This window comes from Mugil cephalus, chromosome 9 (assembly GCF_022458985.1).
Source record: "Mugil cephalus isolate CIBA_MC_2020 chromosome 9, CIBA_Mcephalus_1.1, whole genome shotgun sequence".
In the NCBI taxonomy this organism is placed as follows: Eukaryota; Metazoa; Chordata; class Actinopteri; order Mugiliformes; family Mugilidae; genus Mugil; species Mugil cephalus.
In genome coordinates, this window is record NC_061778.1 from 10,414,019 (window position 1) to 10,433,463 (window position 19,445).

The 19,445-nt window shown below is 41.2% G+C and overlaps 4 protein-coding genes across 5 annotated transcripts; all 4 read right to left on the reverse strand.

Moving 5' to 3' along the window:
* Positions 1-431: 431 nt before the first annotated feature.
* LOC125013251 (extracellular calcium-sensing receptor-like) lies at positions 432-3,592 on the reverse strand. The gene is made up of 6 exons (XM_047593742.1): positions 3,459-3,592; positions 3,055-3,340; positions 2,148-2,972; positions 1,779-2,006; positions 1,570-1,693; positions 432-1,355 (listed from the first exon to the last, which is right to left on the reverse strand). Exons 1-6 carry the CDS (start codon positions 3,575-3,577, stop codon positions 433-435), a joined length of 2,505 nt encoding a protein of 834 aa, XP_047449698.1. The 5' UTR covers positions 3,578-3,592; the 3' UTR covers position 432.
* A 1,774-nt stretch (positions 3,593-5,366) lies between these two features.
* LOC125013572 (extracellular calcium-sensing receptor-like) lies at positions 5,367-8,946 on the reverse strand. The gene is made up of 6 exons (XM_047594358.1): positions 8,711-8,946; positions 8,336-8,621; positions 7,426-8,250; positions 7,120-7,341; positions 6,899-7,022; positions 5,367-6,265 (listed from the first exon to the last, which is right to left on the reverse strand). Exons 1-6 carry the CDS (start codon positions 8,908-8,910, stop codon positions 5,367-5,369), a joined length of 2,556 nt encoding a protein of 851 aa, XP_047450314.1. The 5' UTR covers positions 8,911-8,946.
* A 1,906-nt stretch (positions 8,947-10,852) lies between these two features.
* On the reverse strand, positions 10,853-14,041 carry LOC125013558 (extracellular calcium-sensing receptor-like). The gene is made up of 6 exons (XM_047594342.1): positions 13,830-14,041; positions 13,432-13,696; positions 12,512-13,318; positions 12,140-12,370; positions 11,926-12,049; positions 10,853-11,833 (listed from the first exon to the last, which is right to left on the reverse strand). Exons 1-6 carry the CDS (start codon positions 14,033-14,035, stop codon positions 10,920-10,922), a joined length of 2,547 nt encoding a protein of 848 aa, XP_047450298.1. The 5' UTR covers positions 14,036-14,041; the 3' UTR covers positions 10,853-10,919.
* A 2,339-nt stretch (positions 14,042-16,380) lies between these two features.
* LOC125013943 lies at positions 16,381-18,834 on the reverse strand. Of its 2 annotated transcripts, none has more exons than XM_047594909.1 (5): positions 18,662-18,834; positions 18,012-18,157; positions 17,756-17,875; positions 17,270-17,300; positions 16,381-17,171 (listed from the first exon to the last, which is right to left on the reverse strand). In XM_047594909.1, the coding sequence occupies exons 1-5, from the start codon at positions 18,687-18,689 to the stop codon at positions 16,549-16,551; spliced, it is 948 nt and encodes a 315-aa protein (XP_047450865.1). In that variant the 5' UTR covers positions 18,690-18,834; the 3' UTR covers positions 16,381-16,548. The 2 variants fall into 2 exon arrangements, with proteins under 2 accessions (XP_047450865.1, XP_047450864.1); XM_047594908.1 differs by having other exon boundaries at positions 18,012-18,210.
* Positions 18,835-19,445: the final 611 nt, after the last annotated feature.

Sequence of the window (19,445 nt, forward strand, 5' to 3'; positions counted from 1 at the left end):
CGACCTAATTTTCATACAAATTGAGTAAACTTTTGACATCGTAACATTTTATAGCCGAAAGGTGTGAAGGTTAACTACACTGAGCATAATTTTTTTGCATAAAGACCGAATTGCAATTTGACTGGTTGTGGCAAACAAAGCAGACAGTGAAAAAGGTTTTTATTTTGATCTTTTATTTTTATCCTGATGTAACGTAATGTCACAACAAAGCAGTGAAACAGACGATAGAACAACCGAAATGTAAAACTTTTGTATGTAAATCGAATTTGTACATTCAATTTCCTTTAAGCATGTCACAAATTTAGGCATTTACATTTTCCATACACAACATAATTTACAATTACAAATGGCATTTCAACTTTTGTATAAACCTGTTGAGATGTTGTTGCAGTACACATGCTCCTACAGTCCGATAAAAAACAAGCCTTTTAATTAGGAAACTGTGTATTTTTGGTTCATTCTTTTTCCCATGACATGTTTCTTTGTATTTTTCTCTGGCTTCAGCAATATTATGTAACATTTAGGTGCAAAAATGCTGATTAATAAGCCAAATGCCGAAGATAAAATTGCAAATATCTCCACAGCAACGGTAAACTTTCCAGGAGAGCTGACGTACGCTGGGATGAAGGCGATCCACACGGCGCAGAATATCAGCATGCTGAATGTGATAAATTTGGCTTCATTAAAGTTATCAGGCAACTTTCTTGCCAGAAAAGCCAGGACTAAACATATTATTGCCAGGATTCCTATGTAGCCCAGCACTGCATAGAACGCAGCCTCAGAGCCGGTGTTACACTCTAAAACAATCTTCTTGTTGCTGTATCTGAAAACCATGTCTGGGAAAGGTGGGTTTAAATTTAGCCACAACACACATATGACTATTTGAATGAAAGTGCAGGAGCAGACGATGATCCTTTGCTGCGCAGGACCAAACTTTCCTGAAACTTTGTGGCCAGGAAATGTGGCTTTGAAGGCGGTAACCACGACAATAGTTTTTCCCAAGACACAGGAAATGCAAAGAGCAAATGTCACACCAAAAGCCGTGTGGCGCAGCATGCATGTCCAGAGTGTTGGTCTTCCCATGAAAGGGAGAGGACAGAGGAAACACAGAAAAAGAGAAAACAAGAGGAAACAGCTCAGCTCTGTGTTGCTGGCCTTTATTACAGGAGTTTCTCTGTAGTAGATAAAGACCATCATGGTGGCCAGCGACAGGGAGGCCCCTAGCAGGGACACAACGGTGATAGATATTCCCATGGGCTCATGATACGTCAGGAACTCAGTTGTTTTAGGAATGCATTCATCTTTCCTCTCGTTGGACCAGAATTCCTGTGGGCAGGATGTGCAGTCTGCTGCACCTGATCAGGATAAAGAGAAGTGAGCGTGAAGTGAGCATCTGGATAATAACTGGAAAGTGAATGATTCAACTTTGAAGACCACTTCAGTATGGCACAGTAACAAAACCCCAGACTATTTAAACATTAAAAATATGCAGACACTAAACACGTGTCATATATGTTTGGTTGTGTCATATATGTTTCACATATATGCTTTTTGTACATGTCCATGTACCTGTTGAATTGGCTATAGTTCCATCAGCACACGGGATACAGTCAAAACAGCACGTGGGTTTTCCCTTAATTTGAGCTTTCCTGGTTCCGACTGGACAAACATTAGAGCACACTGATGTGGGGACCTGAGGGAAAAAGAAATGTAAAGTGTGAAACAGTAGTGTGCACACACTCAGCAGATTATCTGCTACATGAGAAAGTGTTTTTGACGCTTACTGTTTTCCCTGTCTTCCACACTATCTTGTCCTCCTCGATGCTGAGCTTATATTCACCATTTGCAGTAGATACGAAATGACCCACTGTCACATGTTGCACCTGTCCGTCCATCAGCTGCCAGTTAATAATGTCATAAGAAGCAGGAGGGTCACCATTCTCATCAAAAAACACACGTTCCCCAAACTGATCTTTGAAGTTGACCCTTTGCAGGTGATCAACAACCTGAGAAAAGGAAAAGACTATTCAGACATTCAGACACGTTCATATGAAGAAGAAACCTTCATTATAGATATGGTATATTTATTGTTTGCAGACTGTGTGAAGCATCATTTGTGAATTGAAATATTTTTAAATATTTCTCACCGCCTTCAGCCGTATTTCTGATACATTCAAACACAGCTTCATTACTTTTTCTCCCACTGGCTTGCAGAACACCAGCTGATGAAGGGCATGTGCAATAGCATAAACTGCTTTATGCACATTGTAGGAAACTCTCAGCTGTGTGACATCGAAGAACAAATCCTGAGAGTTCATTAATGTCTCATTGCCTGTGCATATTTTACTTGATCCCTCAGTATCTGTGTTCATCCCAGGTAAAACAGGTCTACAACCCACAATAATCTCCCAGAAGTCCTTCACAAAGGCTGCATTTGGATCTCTATAAGGACTGATATCAGTAAGAAACGGTTTTAGTTTTGGGATAGCCATCTTCTGCACCACAAATCCCAGAGCTCCACCAAAAGCCTGGTATATTTCAGGCGTGGAGGGTCGAGCTGCTGTTATCCAGGCCTCGCTGGCAATCCACTGAATTCCTGTGAGGTTTTGTTTCACTACCTCTTTCATCAAAGGATAGAAGTCGCCCTCAGGAACAAAAGCCAGAATTACCTCAACAGTAGACTCTTTGATCATCTCCACAACATTCAAAATTTTATCCATAGTGTCCGTACGTAGAACGGTGCCGACAAAAGCAATGCAAACCCCAAGGTTTTTAACCTCTTCACTAAAAGCCAGGATCCCATTCCGCCCATAGTCATTGTCTGACTGTATGGCCCCAATCCACTGCCAACCAAAATGTTTCACCAGTGCTGCCAAAGCTTTTGCCTGGAAGTAGTCGCTGGGGATTGTTCGGAAAAAGGTGGGATATTTAGCCCGGTCACTCAGACAGGCACATGTTGAGAAATAACTTACCTATCAAAGGAATAACAAAACAAAACTCATACAACAATCAACACAAAAGCATCAAATATCATAAATCGCATAAATCTCTTACTATTGGTAACTGAAAAGGTCCAAGGGCTCCAGCCACAACCAAGGACTGAGATGATCCGGACTCTGCTATGAGGGCAGATATAGCTGGAGTACAAGCAGAAGTCAAACCCTTCTCCTCAGGTCCACTCGCCAGTGTGAGCGTAGCACGTAAAGTGTTTGTAGGAGATGCACAAGAATTGAGGATTCTATAACCAAGAGATATGTTTGGCAGCAAAGCAGGATCTTTGTTGATTTCTTCAATTGCAAACATCATCACTTGGGTCCATCGGTAAGCTCGCAGGTCAAGTCTAAATGTGAGTTATAAAATGATTTAGATGCTGCAGATTAAAGAAAAAAGCAGGTTTACACGATAAAAACAAACAAGCATGTATGAAGTATGGAAAATTCAGATGTATTCAATCATACCCTGCACACTTCACTCCTGAAGGCTCTTTCTCAAACGTAGAAGTGCTGATTATTTCTTTGTTGAAAACCGGGAAAATCCCCCCGATCATTATGTCTCCCTCCTTAAACAAACTCGGCATGTCGAACCTGCCGAACAGCTCACAGCTGTTGGCTGTGTCCATGAAGAGAACACACAGAAATAAGGTAATAGCCCTTTCCATATTTGTCAGGTTTTAAGCATTGCAGATGAGGGCATGACTCTTATAACAACTGCAGCTGGATGCAAGCAGACGTGCTATCTCCCGCGGGACAGAGCGATCGTATGGTTGGCGCAATGATACTATACAGGAAAAATAATGAAAGTTTACAATATGCAAAAATAATTTCATGATGTGCATTGACCTTCTGATGAAAAATGCATTGTTAATCTGCCTTATAATAAGTTCATTCATAATACAAAGAACTGAAGGAAGGAACTGGAAGACAACTATGTGCATGCTAATGGAATCGTAGAAGTGCTACGATATGTCTTGCAAAAGATGACAGTTTTGTTGTTAAATAACAATAGGCCAAGAGAAAATTACAAAATAGGGCAGTATGAGGATGTGAATGATGCAAGTTCTTATAACACATGAAAATCTAAGAATGCTATTGTGAACAAAAAAGGAGAAAAAAAACACCAGTTAAATCAACAGGATTTTTGTGAGAAATTGAGCAGCCATGAATTTCATGATGCACGTCAGACATTTTGTACTTACAGTTTTATTATTATAATTTTTACATCTTATGCTACTTTTCATTGTTATCTGGGATAACTGAAGAAACTGGGCCACAACTGTGGGGACAGAAAGCAGATAAAACACGCAATTTCGACAAAATCCTAAACCTCAATAGAAGAGAAGAAGGATTGAGGTCATGTGAAATAGTGATGTGTGGACCAGTTAAAGTACTGCGGTTAATGCGTAAATTGGTCGGACTGGGTCATAAAAGCATTCTTAGACATAATGGACAAGTTGTAGGTAGGTGAAAAAACAACATACATCAGACACATCTGAATTAGTGTTGGGCATGAATTAACACAACTATTTGCCAGTGTGTGGCCGGCGGAGGTGGGTTGCTTTGGATTTGTTGCAAAATCCACCATTGCTCTCCTGTGCGAGCTAGGCGTTTGCAGGAGAGAAGGGAGGGAGTAAACAACATGAACCTAGCAGCAGAGTGAGCAAGTGAGTGGCTGTGGCTAAAGAGGAAACACCCCAGCAGGGGAGCATGCTAAACGTAAGGCTAGCTAAGTGGTTTTAGTAGTTAGTAGTTGGGCTAAGCTAATCTTTCAGTTGAAAGTCACACAGTTGCGTGGTGGCTGCGTGGAGGGGGTGACTCCAGGACGTTGGAACTCACAGTTAAGCCTTCTTGAAGTGACGTGGGCCTAACTTAATGAAGCATTGGTGAAGAGAGGTGCCCACTTGAAAACCCCAATAATGTGCTGCATACTGACTACTGCTGTTAGCTAGGCTAGTTAGCTGGTGTCTTCTTGGTGGTTGGTAGTTGGCAGCTGACTGTTAGCGTGCTAGTTGTTTTTTCTGTGGGACTGGGCCTCTAAATGTGTTTTGCCTCGGATCTTGGCACAAGGGATTGTAACATCATATCCTGTGTTATAATGAATGCTCACTGGAAATTGGTGTTCATGCAAGGATAAATAATGCATGGCCAGATATCATTTAATTATTTTTTCAACTAAATGATGATTTGAAAAATATACTGTATATATATATATATATATTTAAATAAAAAAAGGTTTATATGGATGATTTATTTAAAGGTACAAACAGTAAAATATATAACTTACATACTACTGCAATATACATAAAACATATAACAATCAGTAACTGTGGCATCATCTTTTTAATAAGTAAGAAATCATGTGGTTTTTATTCAGATTTTTCCCATGACCCGTTTCTTTGTATTTTTCTCTGGCTTCAGCAATATTATATAACATTTAGGTGCAAAAATGCTGATTAATAAGCCAAACGCCGAAGATAAAATTGCAAATATCTCCACAGCAACGGTAAACTTTCCAGGAGAGCTGACGTACGCTGGGATGAAGGTGATCCACACGGCGCAGAATATCAGCATGCTGAATGTGATAAATTTGGCTTCATTAAAGTTATCAGGCAACTTTCTTGCCAGAAAAGCCAGGACTAAACATATTATTGCCAGGATTCCTATGTAGCCCAGCACTGCATAGAACGCAGCCTCAGAGCCGGTGTTACACTCTAAAACAATTTTCTTGTTGCTGTATCTGAAAACCATGTCCGGGAAAGGTGGGTTTAAATTTAGCCACAACACACATATGACTATTTGAATGAAAGTGCAGGAGCAGACGATGATCCTTTGCTGTGCAGGACCAAACTTCCCCGCTATTTTGCTGCCCGGAACTGTCGCTTTAAAAGCTGTCACCACGACAATAGTTTTTCCCAAGACACAGGAAATGCAAAGAGCAAATGTCACACCAAAAGCCGTGTGGCGCAGCATGCATGTCCAGAGTGTTGGTCTTCCCATGAAAGGGAGAGGACAGAGGAAACACAGAAAAAGAGAAAACAAGAGGAAACAGCTCAGCTCTGTGTTGCTGGCCTTTATTACAGGAGTTTCTCTGTAGTAGATAAAGACTATCATGGTGGCCAGCGACAGGGAGGCCCCTAGCAAGGACACAACGGTGATAGATATTCCCATGGGCTCATGATACGTCAGGAACTCAATTGTTTTAGGAATGCATTCATCTTTCCTCTCGTTGGACCAGAATTCCTGTGGGCAGGATGTGCAGTCTGCTGCACCTGATCAGGATAAAAACACAAAAAACAAACATCTATCATGTGAAAAGTTAAATTAAACAATTAAAAATGGACATGAAATAACACAAAACCAAATATGAGATACTGAGTTATGTATGTTTTGTTTAACATGATATTTGAAACATAACATTATGACCACCTTCCTAATATTGTAGGTGTAGCTCTCCCTTGTGCCTCCAAAACAGTTGTGACACTTCAGAGAATGGACATGGACCTTTTGAGGGTGTCCTGTGGTGTCTGCCAACAAAATTGTGTTAGTGGTTGCGTTTGGGTCTTATGGGTTGAGGGGTGTGGCCTCTGTGGCTCGGACTCTCGACCAGTTTCGGATCTAGTGAATTTGGAGGCCAGGTCAACTCCTTGTGCTATTTTTCATGTTTTTTAAGATGTTCCTAAATTATTTTTGTGTGTGTGCTTGTGTGAGTGTCATTGCTATGGGGGTGGGGGTGCCTGGTCTGGTTGATGTCTAAGTAACATCCACAATAATGCCAGGTCCAAAGGTTTTCCATGCACAACACTGAATTGTCACAAGATCAATGTCAATGTTATTTACTTCTCCTTTCAGTGGTCATAATGTTGTGGCTGTTCAGTGTATGTTTAAGACAATAGTCTGCATACCTGTTGAATTGGCTATAGTTCCATCAGCACATGGGATACAGTCAAAACAGCACGTGGGTTTTCCTTTAATTTGAGCTTTCCTGGTTCCAACTGGACAAATATTAGAGCACACTGATGTGGGGACCTGAGGGAAAAACACGTTTAAAGAGCAAAACAATGGTTCGTACGTTCAGTGAATCTTATCATCACCATTAAACAGGACTCATATGTTTCACGCTTACTGTTTTCCCTGTCCTCCACATTATATTCTCCTCCTCGATGCTGAGCTTATATTCACCATTTGCATTAGATGAAAAATGACCGAGAATCACATGTTGCACCTGTCCGTCCTTCAGCTGCCAGTTAATAACGTCATAAGACGCAGGAGGGTCACCATTCTCATCAAAAAACACACGATCTCCAAACTGATCTCTGAAATTGACCCTTTGCAGGTGATCAACAACCTGAGAAAAGGAAAAGACTATTCAGACATTCACATCAACAAGATGTGTGATGATTGTGGACTCTAGTTCCCCACTGTTTCTCACCTCTTTGTGCTGAATGTCAGATACATTCAAACACAGCTTCATTACTTTTTCTCCCACTGGCTTGCAGAACACCAGCTGATGAAGGGCATGTGCAATAGCATAAACTGCTTTATGCACATTGTAGGAAACTCTCAGCTGTGTGACATCGAAGAACAAATCCTGAGAGTTCATTAATGTCTCATTGCCTGTGCATATTTTACTTGATCCCTCAGTATCTGTGTTCATCCCAGGTAAAACAGGTCTACAACCCACAATAATCTCCCAGAAGTCCTTCACAAAGGCTGCATTTGGATCTCTATAAGGACTGATATCAGTAAGAAACGGTTTTAGTTTTGGGATAGCCATCTTCTGCACCACAAATCCCAGGGCTCCACCGAAAGCCCGGTACATTTCAGGTGTCGAAGGCTGAGGCGCTGTTATCCAGGCCTCGCTGCCAATCCACTGAATTCCTGTGAGGTTTTGTTTCACTACCTCTTTCATCAAAGCAGAAAAGTCTCCCTCAGGAACAAAAGCCAGAATCACTTTGACGGTTGACCGTTTGATCATCTCCACAACTTTCAGGATTTTATCCATAGTATATGTGCGCTTGACTGTCCCAACAAAAGCAATGCAAATCCCGAGCTTTTTAACCTCTTCACTAAAAGCCAGGATCCCATTCCGCCCGTAGTCATTGTCTGACTGTATTGCCCCAATCCACTGCCAACCAAAATGTTTCACCAGTGCTGCCAAGGCTTTTGCCTGGAAGTAGTCGCTGGGGATTGTCCGGAAAAATGTAGGATATTTAGCCCGGTTACTCAGGCAGGCGCATGTTGAAAAATAACTTACCTATCAGAAGAATAACAAAATAATTATTGTTTAGCATCAGATATTTCAGATTAGATTTGATAAAACATGTCATTTAATCTCTTACTACTGGCACTTGAAAGGGTCCAAGCGTTCCAGCCACAGCTAAGGACTGAGATGACCCTGCCTCTGCTATGACAGCAGAAATAGTTGGAGGACAGAAAGAAGTATTTTTTATCTCTTCTGGTCTGCTCGCCAGTGTTAATGCAGCACGCAAGGTGTTTGTAGGAGATGAACATGAGTTAAGGATCCTATAACCAAGAGATATGTTTGGCAGAAGAGTGGGATCTTTGTTGACTTCCTCTATTGCAAATATCATCACCTGGGTCCACCGAAAAGCCCGCAGATCAAATCTAAACAAGGTAAAGCAAATTATATAAATCTAAACAAGCATATATAATATGAAGCTGGCAGGGTAAGACAAACTGTATGGAAAACTTACACAGCACACTTTGCTCCAGGAGGCTCCTGCTCAAAGGTAAAAATGCTGTCTATCTCTTTGTTGAAAACTGGAAAAATACCCCCGATCATTATGTCCCCCTCCTTAAACAAACTCGGCATGTCAAACCTGCCCAACAGCTCACAGCTACAAACTGAGTTCAGGTAGAAGGCACATAGAAATACAAGAGCAGCACTCAGCATGGTTGCACCGCTTTTTTAAAATTCAGTTGAGGACCAGGCTCTTATAATGTATTAGATGCAGGCAGACGTCATGGACAGCTGATTTATTCCCCACAAGCACGGGCACATGTCATGAAATGACACTTGCACACATACGAACACAAACGTGCACGTGGCTATTGGCTGTTAGTCTGCCTTTCATTGGACAATTGTTTGAGCTAATCACTTTTTTCAATTGAATATATCCGCCCAACACAATTTTAGTAATATTTTATAACTGTGTAACCGTTTGTACTGAAGACACAAAAACACAATGAAAGTGAGTGTCTTAAAAAAATTTGATGGTGCTTTCCCAACAGCTTTGTTTGGACGAGCTGTGTGGCCATGTGATATGTCCATGCAGCGTGGACATGCAGCAGCTTCAGTCCGATTTAAATGTTATGCTGCATCATTGTCTACCATGCCATAATTCTGGACAAGGCCACCTCTGTAAAGTGAGCAGTGGTGAGTCAAGATGGTCCTCACAATGTTCAATCAGTGTCTGAGTCTAGGGACTGGGCCCCAGGCTTACTGGCCATAACAGATTCAGTGCACAGTGTCATGCTGCAACTATCTGAGGTACAGTGTGCTGGTGGATCCTGACTGTAAAGAAACTTGCTCAAAAGCCCTCATGCAAGTGCAGGGCTGCTCTGTGCCTCTTAGATCTGCTGCTTTTTGATGATACCTGGCAGATCCCAAAAAACAGTGCTTTATCAGCCAGTGTATGGCTTGCAGATTGATGAGAAGAGGGAGAATGTGGGAAGAGAATAAAATGCATCTTGACTTCTGCCTGCAGAATGCATCAAGTCAAGGGAGAATGTAGTGAGCCTGGCAGCACGTGAGCAAGCGGATGATGCTAGATTTCAGACTCCAGACTGTTTTTCTTGCCTTCTTTCTCTTAACTCAGTGATTGCATTATGGTGAAGCAAAATGAGACCAGAACGTGATTACAGTTGCAGACCTTAGAAGTGGGGCCTGTGCATAGCAAAGGGTACGGAAGGAAATATTCAGGAATGCTCATGCACGAGGGGACGAACTCAGTAACAGTGGCTCTTAGAGCAGGGATGTCAAGCATATAGGCTGCAGGCAAGTCCCAGGGTACAATGTACGAAAATTACATAGAAGTCATGAACTGAAACGTTTCATATCGATATTCCTATTTTTTCCACTAAGCATCGCACTGTTTTAGGAAGAGTTCCATAGATAACACAACACTGAGACCCATAACTAAACAGCAGATGGCAGCAAAGCACCGACATGTCAGTTATTTTATTTAAGAAATTTCCGAATGTATATAAAATGTTTTGTAAAGGGATAGTTCATTAAGTGTAAACATTTTATGGTGTACTTCTTTTTGCATTAAAACAAATGGGAAAGTCTGGAATTGTTGTCATTTATAGATTATTATGCTATTATGTTGCTGGTCTGAACCACTTGAGATCAAATTGGGCTGTATGTGGCTCTTGGACTGTCTTACAGGGTGTAACCTATACTTGTAACAGAACCAATACTAACTGTCATTAACTATTGTTCAGTGACATATACACTGGAAATTAAACCATTTGTACTAAAGCCTTGTGAAAACAGACATGACCAGATTGGTCAGGGTCAGGAGTAACATAAAATTTTATCAATTATTGTCAATTAACACAGTGATATCTGCTGGGCAACACTTGACTCTATCTGTATGACAATAACCTGCACATTGTGAAACCTTCATTCATCTCAAGTGGTTATAGAAAATGAATGAATGAATGAATGAATGAATGACTTTTAAAGTCTTTTTTATTATTAGTTTGTTGAAAGGAAAGATGCATTACCCTTTTGGAACATATTATTTTAGATAACTGAAAAGGAAAGACATGAGTCATTATTTTTTTTTCCATTTATTCGTCATTACAATAAATTACAACGTGTCAGGCTATCCAGTATAATCACTGTATTTGCTCTCACATAACTACATGTTTCTGAAGACACATTTGAATGGCATATTAAAGAGTTTTTGCTGGAATTCTCCCCATCAAATGCTTTTTTGAGTTTTGTTCTGGCCTGAAGATAATAATGTAGCATTTTGGAATAAAAATGCACACCAGCAAACCAAAACTAGAGGCCAGAATAGCAAATATCTCCACCGCCACAGTGAACTTGCCCGGTGAGCTGACATAAGCTGGGATGAACGTGATCCAGACTGCACAAAATATGAGCATGCTAAACGTGATCAGTTTGGCTTCATTGAAACTGTCGGGCAGCTTCCTGGCAAGGAAAGCAAGAGCAAAACACAAGACAGCAAGAAGTCCGATATAACCCAGCACGGCCCAGAATCCTACAGCCGAACCGAGGGCACACTCCAAGATTATCTTTTCTTTGTAATACTTCATGTTTGTATATGGGAAAGGAGGGTTTACTGTCAGCCAAATAATACAAATCACAACCTGGACTAGGGTGAGAACCAGAACACATAGTCTCTGCTGTCTAGGCCCAAACCATTTCATGACATTGCTACCTGGAAGTGTAGCCCTGAAGGCCATCAAAACCATTATTGTTTTCCCCAGAACACAAGAGATACAGAGGACAAAGGTGATGCCAAAAGCAGTGTGCCGCAGCATGCAGGACCACTCAGAGGGCCGACCGATGAACGTAAGAGAACACAGGAAACACAACTTTAATGAAAATAGCAACAAGAAGCTCAGCTCGGAGTTGTTGGCTCTAACAATTGGAGTTTCCTTATGAGTCAAAAATATTATTGATATCAGGAGAGATAGAAATACACCTACGCAGCTAAACCCAGTCAAAAGTGCCCCCATGATTTCTTTGTAGGAAAGGTATTCAGTAGGTTTCGGAAGACACTGGTCCTTTTTTTCATTTGGCCAAAATTCAGGTGGACAGTTGAAACAGTCTGGAGAATCTGTGAGAGACGGGACACAATGCAGAGACACAATCAGAAACGCTTTCTGTATAGTCTTTTTGCAAAAATTATGTTTTGCAATGCTCACTCACTTGACTGATTACTAATTGCTCCCTCGGGACATTCAAGGCAGTCGAAGCAGCACACGGGCTTGTTCTTGTTCATGGCCTTTCGAGTCCCCGGTGGACACGGCTCCCTGCAGACAGACCTCGGCGCCTGATTAGGCAAAACACAGTGTGCAAAACTCAAACGCAATAACATAAACAGTGTTTGAAAAATTTTACCAAAAGGTTGCCGTGATATCACCTCTTCATAGTTTCCTCCCCAGACTATTCTGGTGTCTTTTTTAAGTTTAAATTTTTCCCCCTCTGGAAAGGAGTTGTCGTATTGGCCGATGCTTATGATTTCAGCGGAGCCGTCTTCTTTGATCTGCCAGTTAACTAAGTCGTACTGGGCAACGCTGTCCCCGTTCTCGTCAAAGAACACTTTGGCCCCTTCCTGTGTTGTGAAGTTCACATACTTAAGGTGTTCAAGCACCTGTAGTGAGAGAATCGACAGTTTATCAGGCACAAAGACTTGCAAGCAAAAAGAATACATCAAGACTGTTAATGATCAAATGGAACCCTAGCTTTAATATGTTTAAACAAATGCTTAAGTAAATACTACACCAGAACTTACTAGCTTGGGCTGAACTGTATTCTTGTTCACACAGGACTTTCCAGTCATTGGATTTGAGCCATTCTGACATTGCAATAAAGCATGCAGGGCATGTGCTACAGCGTACACAGCTTTGTACACATTATTCTCAGCCCTGAAATACTCCACATCTGTGTAGTCATTAGAGATGGTCTGTAGATCCTCTGTGCCCGTACATATAGCAGAGGTATTTGATGGAGAGAAGCTGCAGTGAAAAAAATCCTCCCACAACGCTTTAAGTATTTCACTCTGCGGTTCATCAGAAGGCTTCAAGCTGAGTAAGAATTCACGAAGACCTGGTATGTACGTCTGAGGGAGGGCAAAGCCCATTGCGCCCTGTAAAATGTCCTCTCTGTCAACAGAAGCCAATTCTGCCTGCGTGATCCAGGACTCGCTGCCAACCCACTGCTTTCCGGTTATGTTATAACTCTCGATTTTTGACAGGAACGATTTAGAGTAAGACAAGGACATGAACAACAGGACCACCTTCGCCGAGGATTTATTTAGCGTGTCTACAATAGCAGGTAACTGTTCTTCAGCTGACTTTGAGTAAGTCACCCTGTATTCAATACATATGCCCTCTTTTTCTGCTTCCTTAATGAAATCGGTTGTACCTTCCACTGAGTACAGAGAGCTTTCAGTGTAAATGATCCCTACCCAGCGCCAACCAAAGTATTTCATAAGCTGAACCAGAGCAATGATTTGGAAGCGGTCACTCGGCACAGTCCTGAAGAAGCTGGGGTACAGTCTTTTGTCACTTAAGCAAGCGCAGGTTGAGAGGTGGCTCACCTTTGAAGAAAAGAAAGAAACTGTTAAACATACAGAGCGTGTGCACGTTTTTATCTGTGGACGTAGAAATACACAGCGTATGCTCTGCCTCGCCCTCAGTCACTCATTCCCACCTGTGGAATTGATAGTGAGCTCAGTATGATGTTTATGTCTTCACTCACGCCAGAAGACGAATGGCCTAAGAGAGCCTGGATCTGACCCTTGCAGGTGTCCTCCCCATTCACAGCTTCTACCGCTGCGCGGAGCAGGTTTTCACTGCCGCAGCCGTTGTACAACCTATAGCCCAGACTCACTCCTGGAAGGAGCGAAGTGTCTCTGTTGATCTCCTCCACAGTAAAAATCATTGTCCTGGCAAACTTCAGCTCCCTTTCATTCCACCTGAAAACACACATGGCAGCTAATAAACACACTATTACAGCATCATTTTTAGAAAACAACATGTCAAATTGTCACATAAGGCACTTTCTTAACATAAGATACAGATATAACATTTTTAGGCATATTTACTTACGCTGTGCAGTACGTATACGGCAATTCCCGGTAGTCATTATCTACCAGTTTGCGTGTGCTACTGATAGAGAAAATCCCTCCTATCATAAAATCTCCTTCTTTAGAAAATTCCTTGAAGCCCTTCTGCCCGATCATTTTGCATGTTTGGTTCTCTGACTTAATTATTGCCAGAATGCTGAATAAGACAACAGCGATTATCCAACCCATCACGAGCCTCCCTCCCCTTCACTGCAGCGACTGTGACCTGGGAGTTGACCTTTATAGCTCTTTCTGAACCACGAGTTATTGCAGTCAGCCAATGTGAGCACTTTCCCAATTCTCAAAAGATTGGTTTGTTTTTCACAGATCAGTGAAACTGATCCTGCTGATTGATAGGTAGGAAACAGTTGGTCTGATTTACTTCGTACTGCAGAATCGGTGCATGCACTTTTAGGACAGGATAGTGAAGTATCATTATTGTTGTGGACATATTCTGTGTTTTAAAGTAAACGTTTTTGTTTTACGGTCATTCAGAAAAGGCTGGTGTCATATTTTAATGAAATAAAAGCTGCCAGTCTGCATGTTACCACAGCAGTTATAAGAGGAAAGATGCAGAGCAGTAATACATTGATACTTTTATATATATACTTCATGTGAAGTTGTGTCATGCATTTCTTTTTTTCTCTTCTTTTTTTATCCTCATAGACCTTGTATTCAGACCTGGCTGCTTAATTCTACTGATTGGTAACAACAACAAAAAAATATTAATTAATCCTACAAAAGAATTATTTCACAGAGACTAAAATGTAGCACTGCATTTATATTGCACTCTTCTTTTTAATTTGCCTGTCATTCACACATAGTGGTGGTAAACGCGATTAATTTCTTGGACCCTGGCTTCTCTGAGTCGCTCACTAAAGTGATCCGAATCACATGAGTTGGTGCTGTTCGCAAATCATCTGAGTCTGCTGTGTTTCTGGTGAGTCCGATAACTGGCCTTGTGTACTTAGCAGCAGAGGAGACATAAGATCTGAGTTAACGGAGACCTCGGACTCTGGAATCCCGATTCAGTACGACAATTTGAATCATTTACCCGGGTGGTTCAGGAACGGACCAGCTCTGTTTGCACACTCTTTATTATGCCTCCTCGCTGCTGACTGTTCAGTTTATGATTTCAGGCAGTTCATCTATTTGTATCCCTTCTTGTCAACATGTACATCTACAACGGAGTCCAGGTAGGTTAAGGTGTCCCAGTAGAGGAGGGCACATAGTAGAGAACTTGACCCAACCAGGACCCAGAGTCGGGACAGGGGCTCTGACTCCCCATGTCCACCACCCTGGTGCATATGGGGTTTTTAATTTAGGTTCACAAAACTGTCTTGAAAGATGATGACGGTAAAAGGTCATAGGTCATCTCCACTATATGGTACACCGTAATATAACTCTCGTACAGTTGAGAGGCGCACTAACACCAAAATCCTACGAAACAAGGATGTACTAAGTTAGAGATAACACCCAATGAAGTGTCTGTTATCACTAGAGCCACATGTGTGCCAGAACTGTTTGACGTCTAGTCACAGTCCTTTAACTCAATGAGACAGACAGTGGGGAGGCTGATGTTTGGAATTCATATTCATATCACACTTGGTTGCGTTTGCAGTGGGATATGTTGGATACATCTCAACCCAGGTGCTCATGCAACTCAAGTGAGATTAGTATCTTTCAAAGTATATTTTGCATCACTCCCAGTGCAATACACAATAAAATCCAGAGTGATGACTGTGCTGAGCAGATGGCATTTTGGAGGGTGAGGGTATAGGTGGGTTGGTGGGGGGTTATTATACAGGTATAAATGGACCAGCGTAGCTACCTAGTTACTGAGCCCTATGCTGTTGGTTACCATAGCAACCCAGCTGTTACTTTTGATAAATCCCAGGTGACAAACTGACTTTTGAACTTGTAAATATTCATTTAAAACAAATGAATCAATTTGTTATTGTGAGTCCCTAAAAAAATAAATAAATCAAAAAGATATGACTTCTATCTTCATTTGTTAAAAATGTTAATACATGATTTATTTTGTTTACTTAAAATTAATCATAGTGAAATGAATTCCTGAATATGGAGCCTAGAATTATACAGTATATAGTTAATTTACACATAAATACTAGGTCATACCATGCATACCATCTGTACCATAATACATTTTTATTTGCCTTTTAAAATGTTTGGAAAACCATTTATTATCTTAGTGCCTATTTTAATTTCACTGATTCGGCAGATTTTCTGTTAGATGCTGCCACACCCATAAATGCAGCTAATAGGAGCAATCATTTCATCATCATGACACCTATCACTTAATTACAAGGTTGAAAATGAGCTTGTACAAACAAAACTAATTACATTACCTCTAACAACATAAAACAAAACCATGATTTAATAAATGTGTGACTCCACTTCAAGGGTTAATTTGTAATGATGTATTAAAAATATGTGATGAACATGAAATAATTCTACTTATTAAAGAAAAGTACACAGAACAGTTATTGAAATGCAGGGATTAGTGTGCACTTTATTTGCAGTTACAAAAATTCTAAAACAATTTTGAAAGAAAAATGTGATGAAGTTACAATGAAATAAAGTATTGACAAATTAAAAATCATCTCAAATGCAGTTCCATTTTACTCAACCATCTCGTCACTTCATTATCCACATTTGTGAAGGCCGCTTTGAACGTCACGTTAAATGAACCTGCTGATCTTGACGATGAGTATGTACTTTCTTGGCACCACTGAATCCTGCAGGCAGGTGACCAGCTGCACGTGAAAGAGCACACTCAAAACATTTAGTTTTGTCAAGACAGACTGTAGCAAAGTGGTGAGTAAGACCAGCATGGAACACAAAGCAGCCAGCACCTCTGTCTGCGCCAACACACATGCTCTTTGTGTTGATTCCACATACTCCACAAGTCCGTCCCTAGACACATTTTTCACGCTTTCAAGTCCAAGAGGTGAACAAAACGTCAGCCAGAGAAACAACACAGTGACAGGAAGAATCCTAAAATGCTGCTGTCTGGGACGAAACCGTTTCATGACAGTATGAGCAGCCCTGCACGCAATCAACACATGCACAGTTCTCCTCAGAGCACAAGAGAGGCAGACAGCTATGATGGACCGCTCAGACTGCCGGTAGACGGTGACTGATGGTGAAAAGCTGCGCAGCGTCAGGGTAAAAAGCATCCCAGTTGAGGAGTCACTGTCACGTCGCGTTAGTCTCGTGTAGACTGAAAGCAGCAACACAGCTGCCAGACAAAACCGTCCAACCCATCTGTCGGAGTCTGCAGGCTGCACAACGCCGACGCAGCCTGTGCAAACAGCAAATGTGGTGCACAGTAGAAAAATTTATGACAGCTTCATGAAATTGAATTAGCCAGTTCTTTCTAAATGAATGCGTCATTTTTACCTGCTGATGTTGAGTAGAACATGGATGGCATCTGCTCATAAAAAATAACAAAGATTACTTCATGCTCATCGCAGATTCATACAATACATAGTAATATTACTGTGTATGCCACGATGGCTAGAGAATATTATCAATGGTTATTCTGGACATTTTATTCATAAAAATGGAGGTATTCAAAGTTGCTGCTCTCATAAATAATTCTCAATTGAATGTCTGTGAGAACTATTGTATCCCAATATATCAATATACATTTATCACCTTAGAATACCTGCAAATGTGGCATAGGGAGTATAATGTCCATCCCTGGAGATAAAAAGTGAAACACTCTTTGTGCAGTTGAAATACAGAAGGATTAGGTTTTCACAAGAGGCAAATACTAATAATAGGCTTCTGTGAAACATGTTCAAAGAGACGGCAAACACCTCAACACAAAGTCTAAGTTCACTACGCAGGATTCTGCAGGATTTCAACCTCAAAGTTGCACACCTTGCAGGTGCAGGCACAACGTTTTGTTCTCCATTGGTACACCAGGGCTGTGATGTGGGCACAGCGAGTCATGGACCTCAGGAGCAGACACATATTTGTGCCGTGGTTACCAGGCGTTATCTGTATTGAGGCAAAGTACAGACAGATTACGAGCAAAAATATATAACAAACTGGCATGGAGTGGATTTTACACATGATAAAATTTCTCATGCAGTGTGATGGATTTGATTTTTCCAAACATGGACCAGGCACTTACCTCCGTCTTAACGAGAGGGCAGCCGGTCTTAGACGGGAAATATACAGCAAACTGCAGCATTTTACATTTGCCGACATGCCCGTTTCCCTCAGCTCTTTGCAACACATTCACACAACCACTGAAGAGCAGACAACTCAAAGGTACACCTGGAAACAGAGTATGGTCTTTTGTGATTGTCTCTCCACTGATTTCAGAAGATCTAAATACATAAAGGGAAACAAAAGAGAAAAACAACAGCAACATTACTTTTTAACATTAAGAGATTATCACATATTCATGAGCTCTAACTGCAGTCAGACATTGTATTGTCATTTGGAGGCAGACTGAAGACATAATGCATAATGACACAGCTGTGAGGCTATTACTTGTCTACAATTACAGTAGAATGACTTCAAAGCGTAAGTGCCTCATAAAAACTCCTCTAGAGCTTATCTAATTGTCTTTTAAGGGGTCTATCAATGTGGTGTTTAGGCCCCATAATTCAGCCTGGCTCCCTAATGAGAGAGTGATTAAATTACAAGCCCATCAATCTGGGGAAAACACACTGGGGTATCCAGAAAAAAAAAAAAAAAAAAACTTAATGAATAAGATGCATATGAAGGAAAATAGAAAAAACGGATAACATTTTAATTTACCAGCAATATACTCACCTCTGCCGTGACAGATTTGTTGTCTCATAAATGACAGAGCTTTTATGTGTTGTACTGGAGGCCTTTGCTTCTTCGCAGCGCCCGTACTGACTGAGCTCAGCCCACCGGCCCAAGCTGAGCCATGTGTCCGATGACACCATCCAAGTGAGGAGAGTTAGGAGGACGAATGTGACTGTTGTCATCTTTGCCACGTGTGCTTCTTGTAAAGATGTGTTTTATAGCTTCCTGTCTGCTACTCAAGTGTAGGAGGCAACTTAGCGGGCCATTCTCAGTGGGACATGCAAATGTTTTTGTTTTCTTCTTAAGACTTGAAGGATGTCAGGCATGAAGAAGAGATCTGTCAGGAATCCACATGGGACCTGTCTCCCAACAACGATCGATCAGAGTGTTTACTGAAACCTTTAAGTTTTGATTTAGTTGGTTTAGTGAAAGACGAATGTGTGTATGACAGCGACATGCATAAACAAGTATAACAAGGAATTATATGTTCAAAATCCATTAGATACAAGTTAAACACATACAGTACATTGCAGTTTCAAATAGACAATTCATCTCAGTTCCATTCAAGAAAAAACTTCCAGGTGAAGAAAAGAGGGACTGAAAGAGAGGCAACATTCAAAGTACTGACTGTAGAACATCTTAGTGTGTGCACACTGGGCTCATAAAGTTAGAGACACTAAGTTCATGACGTGACACAGTGGCTTATAAAAAAAAATGAAGAGAGCAGAGAGCAGAGGTGGTTGGTGCATTGTGGGAGGTCTTCCTGCAGGCTAGGCCTATAGCA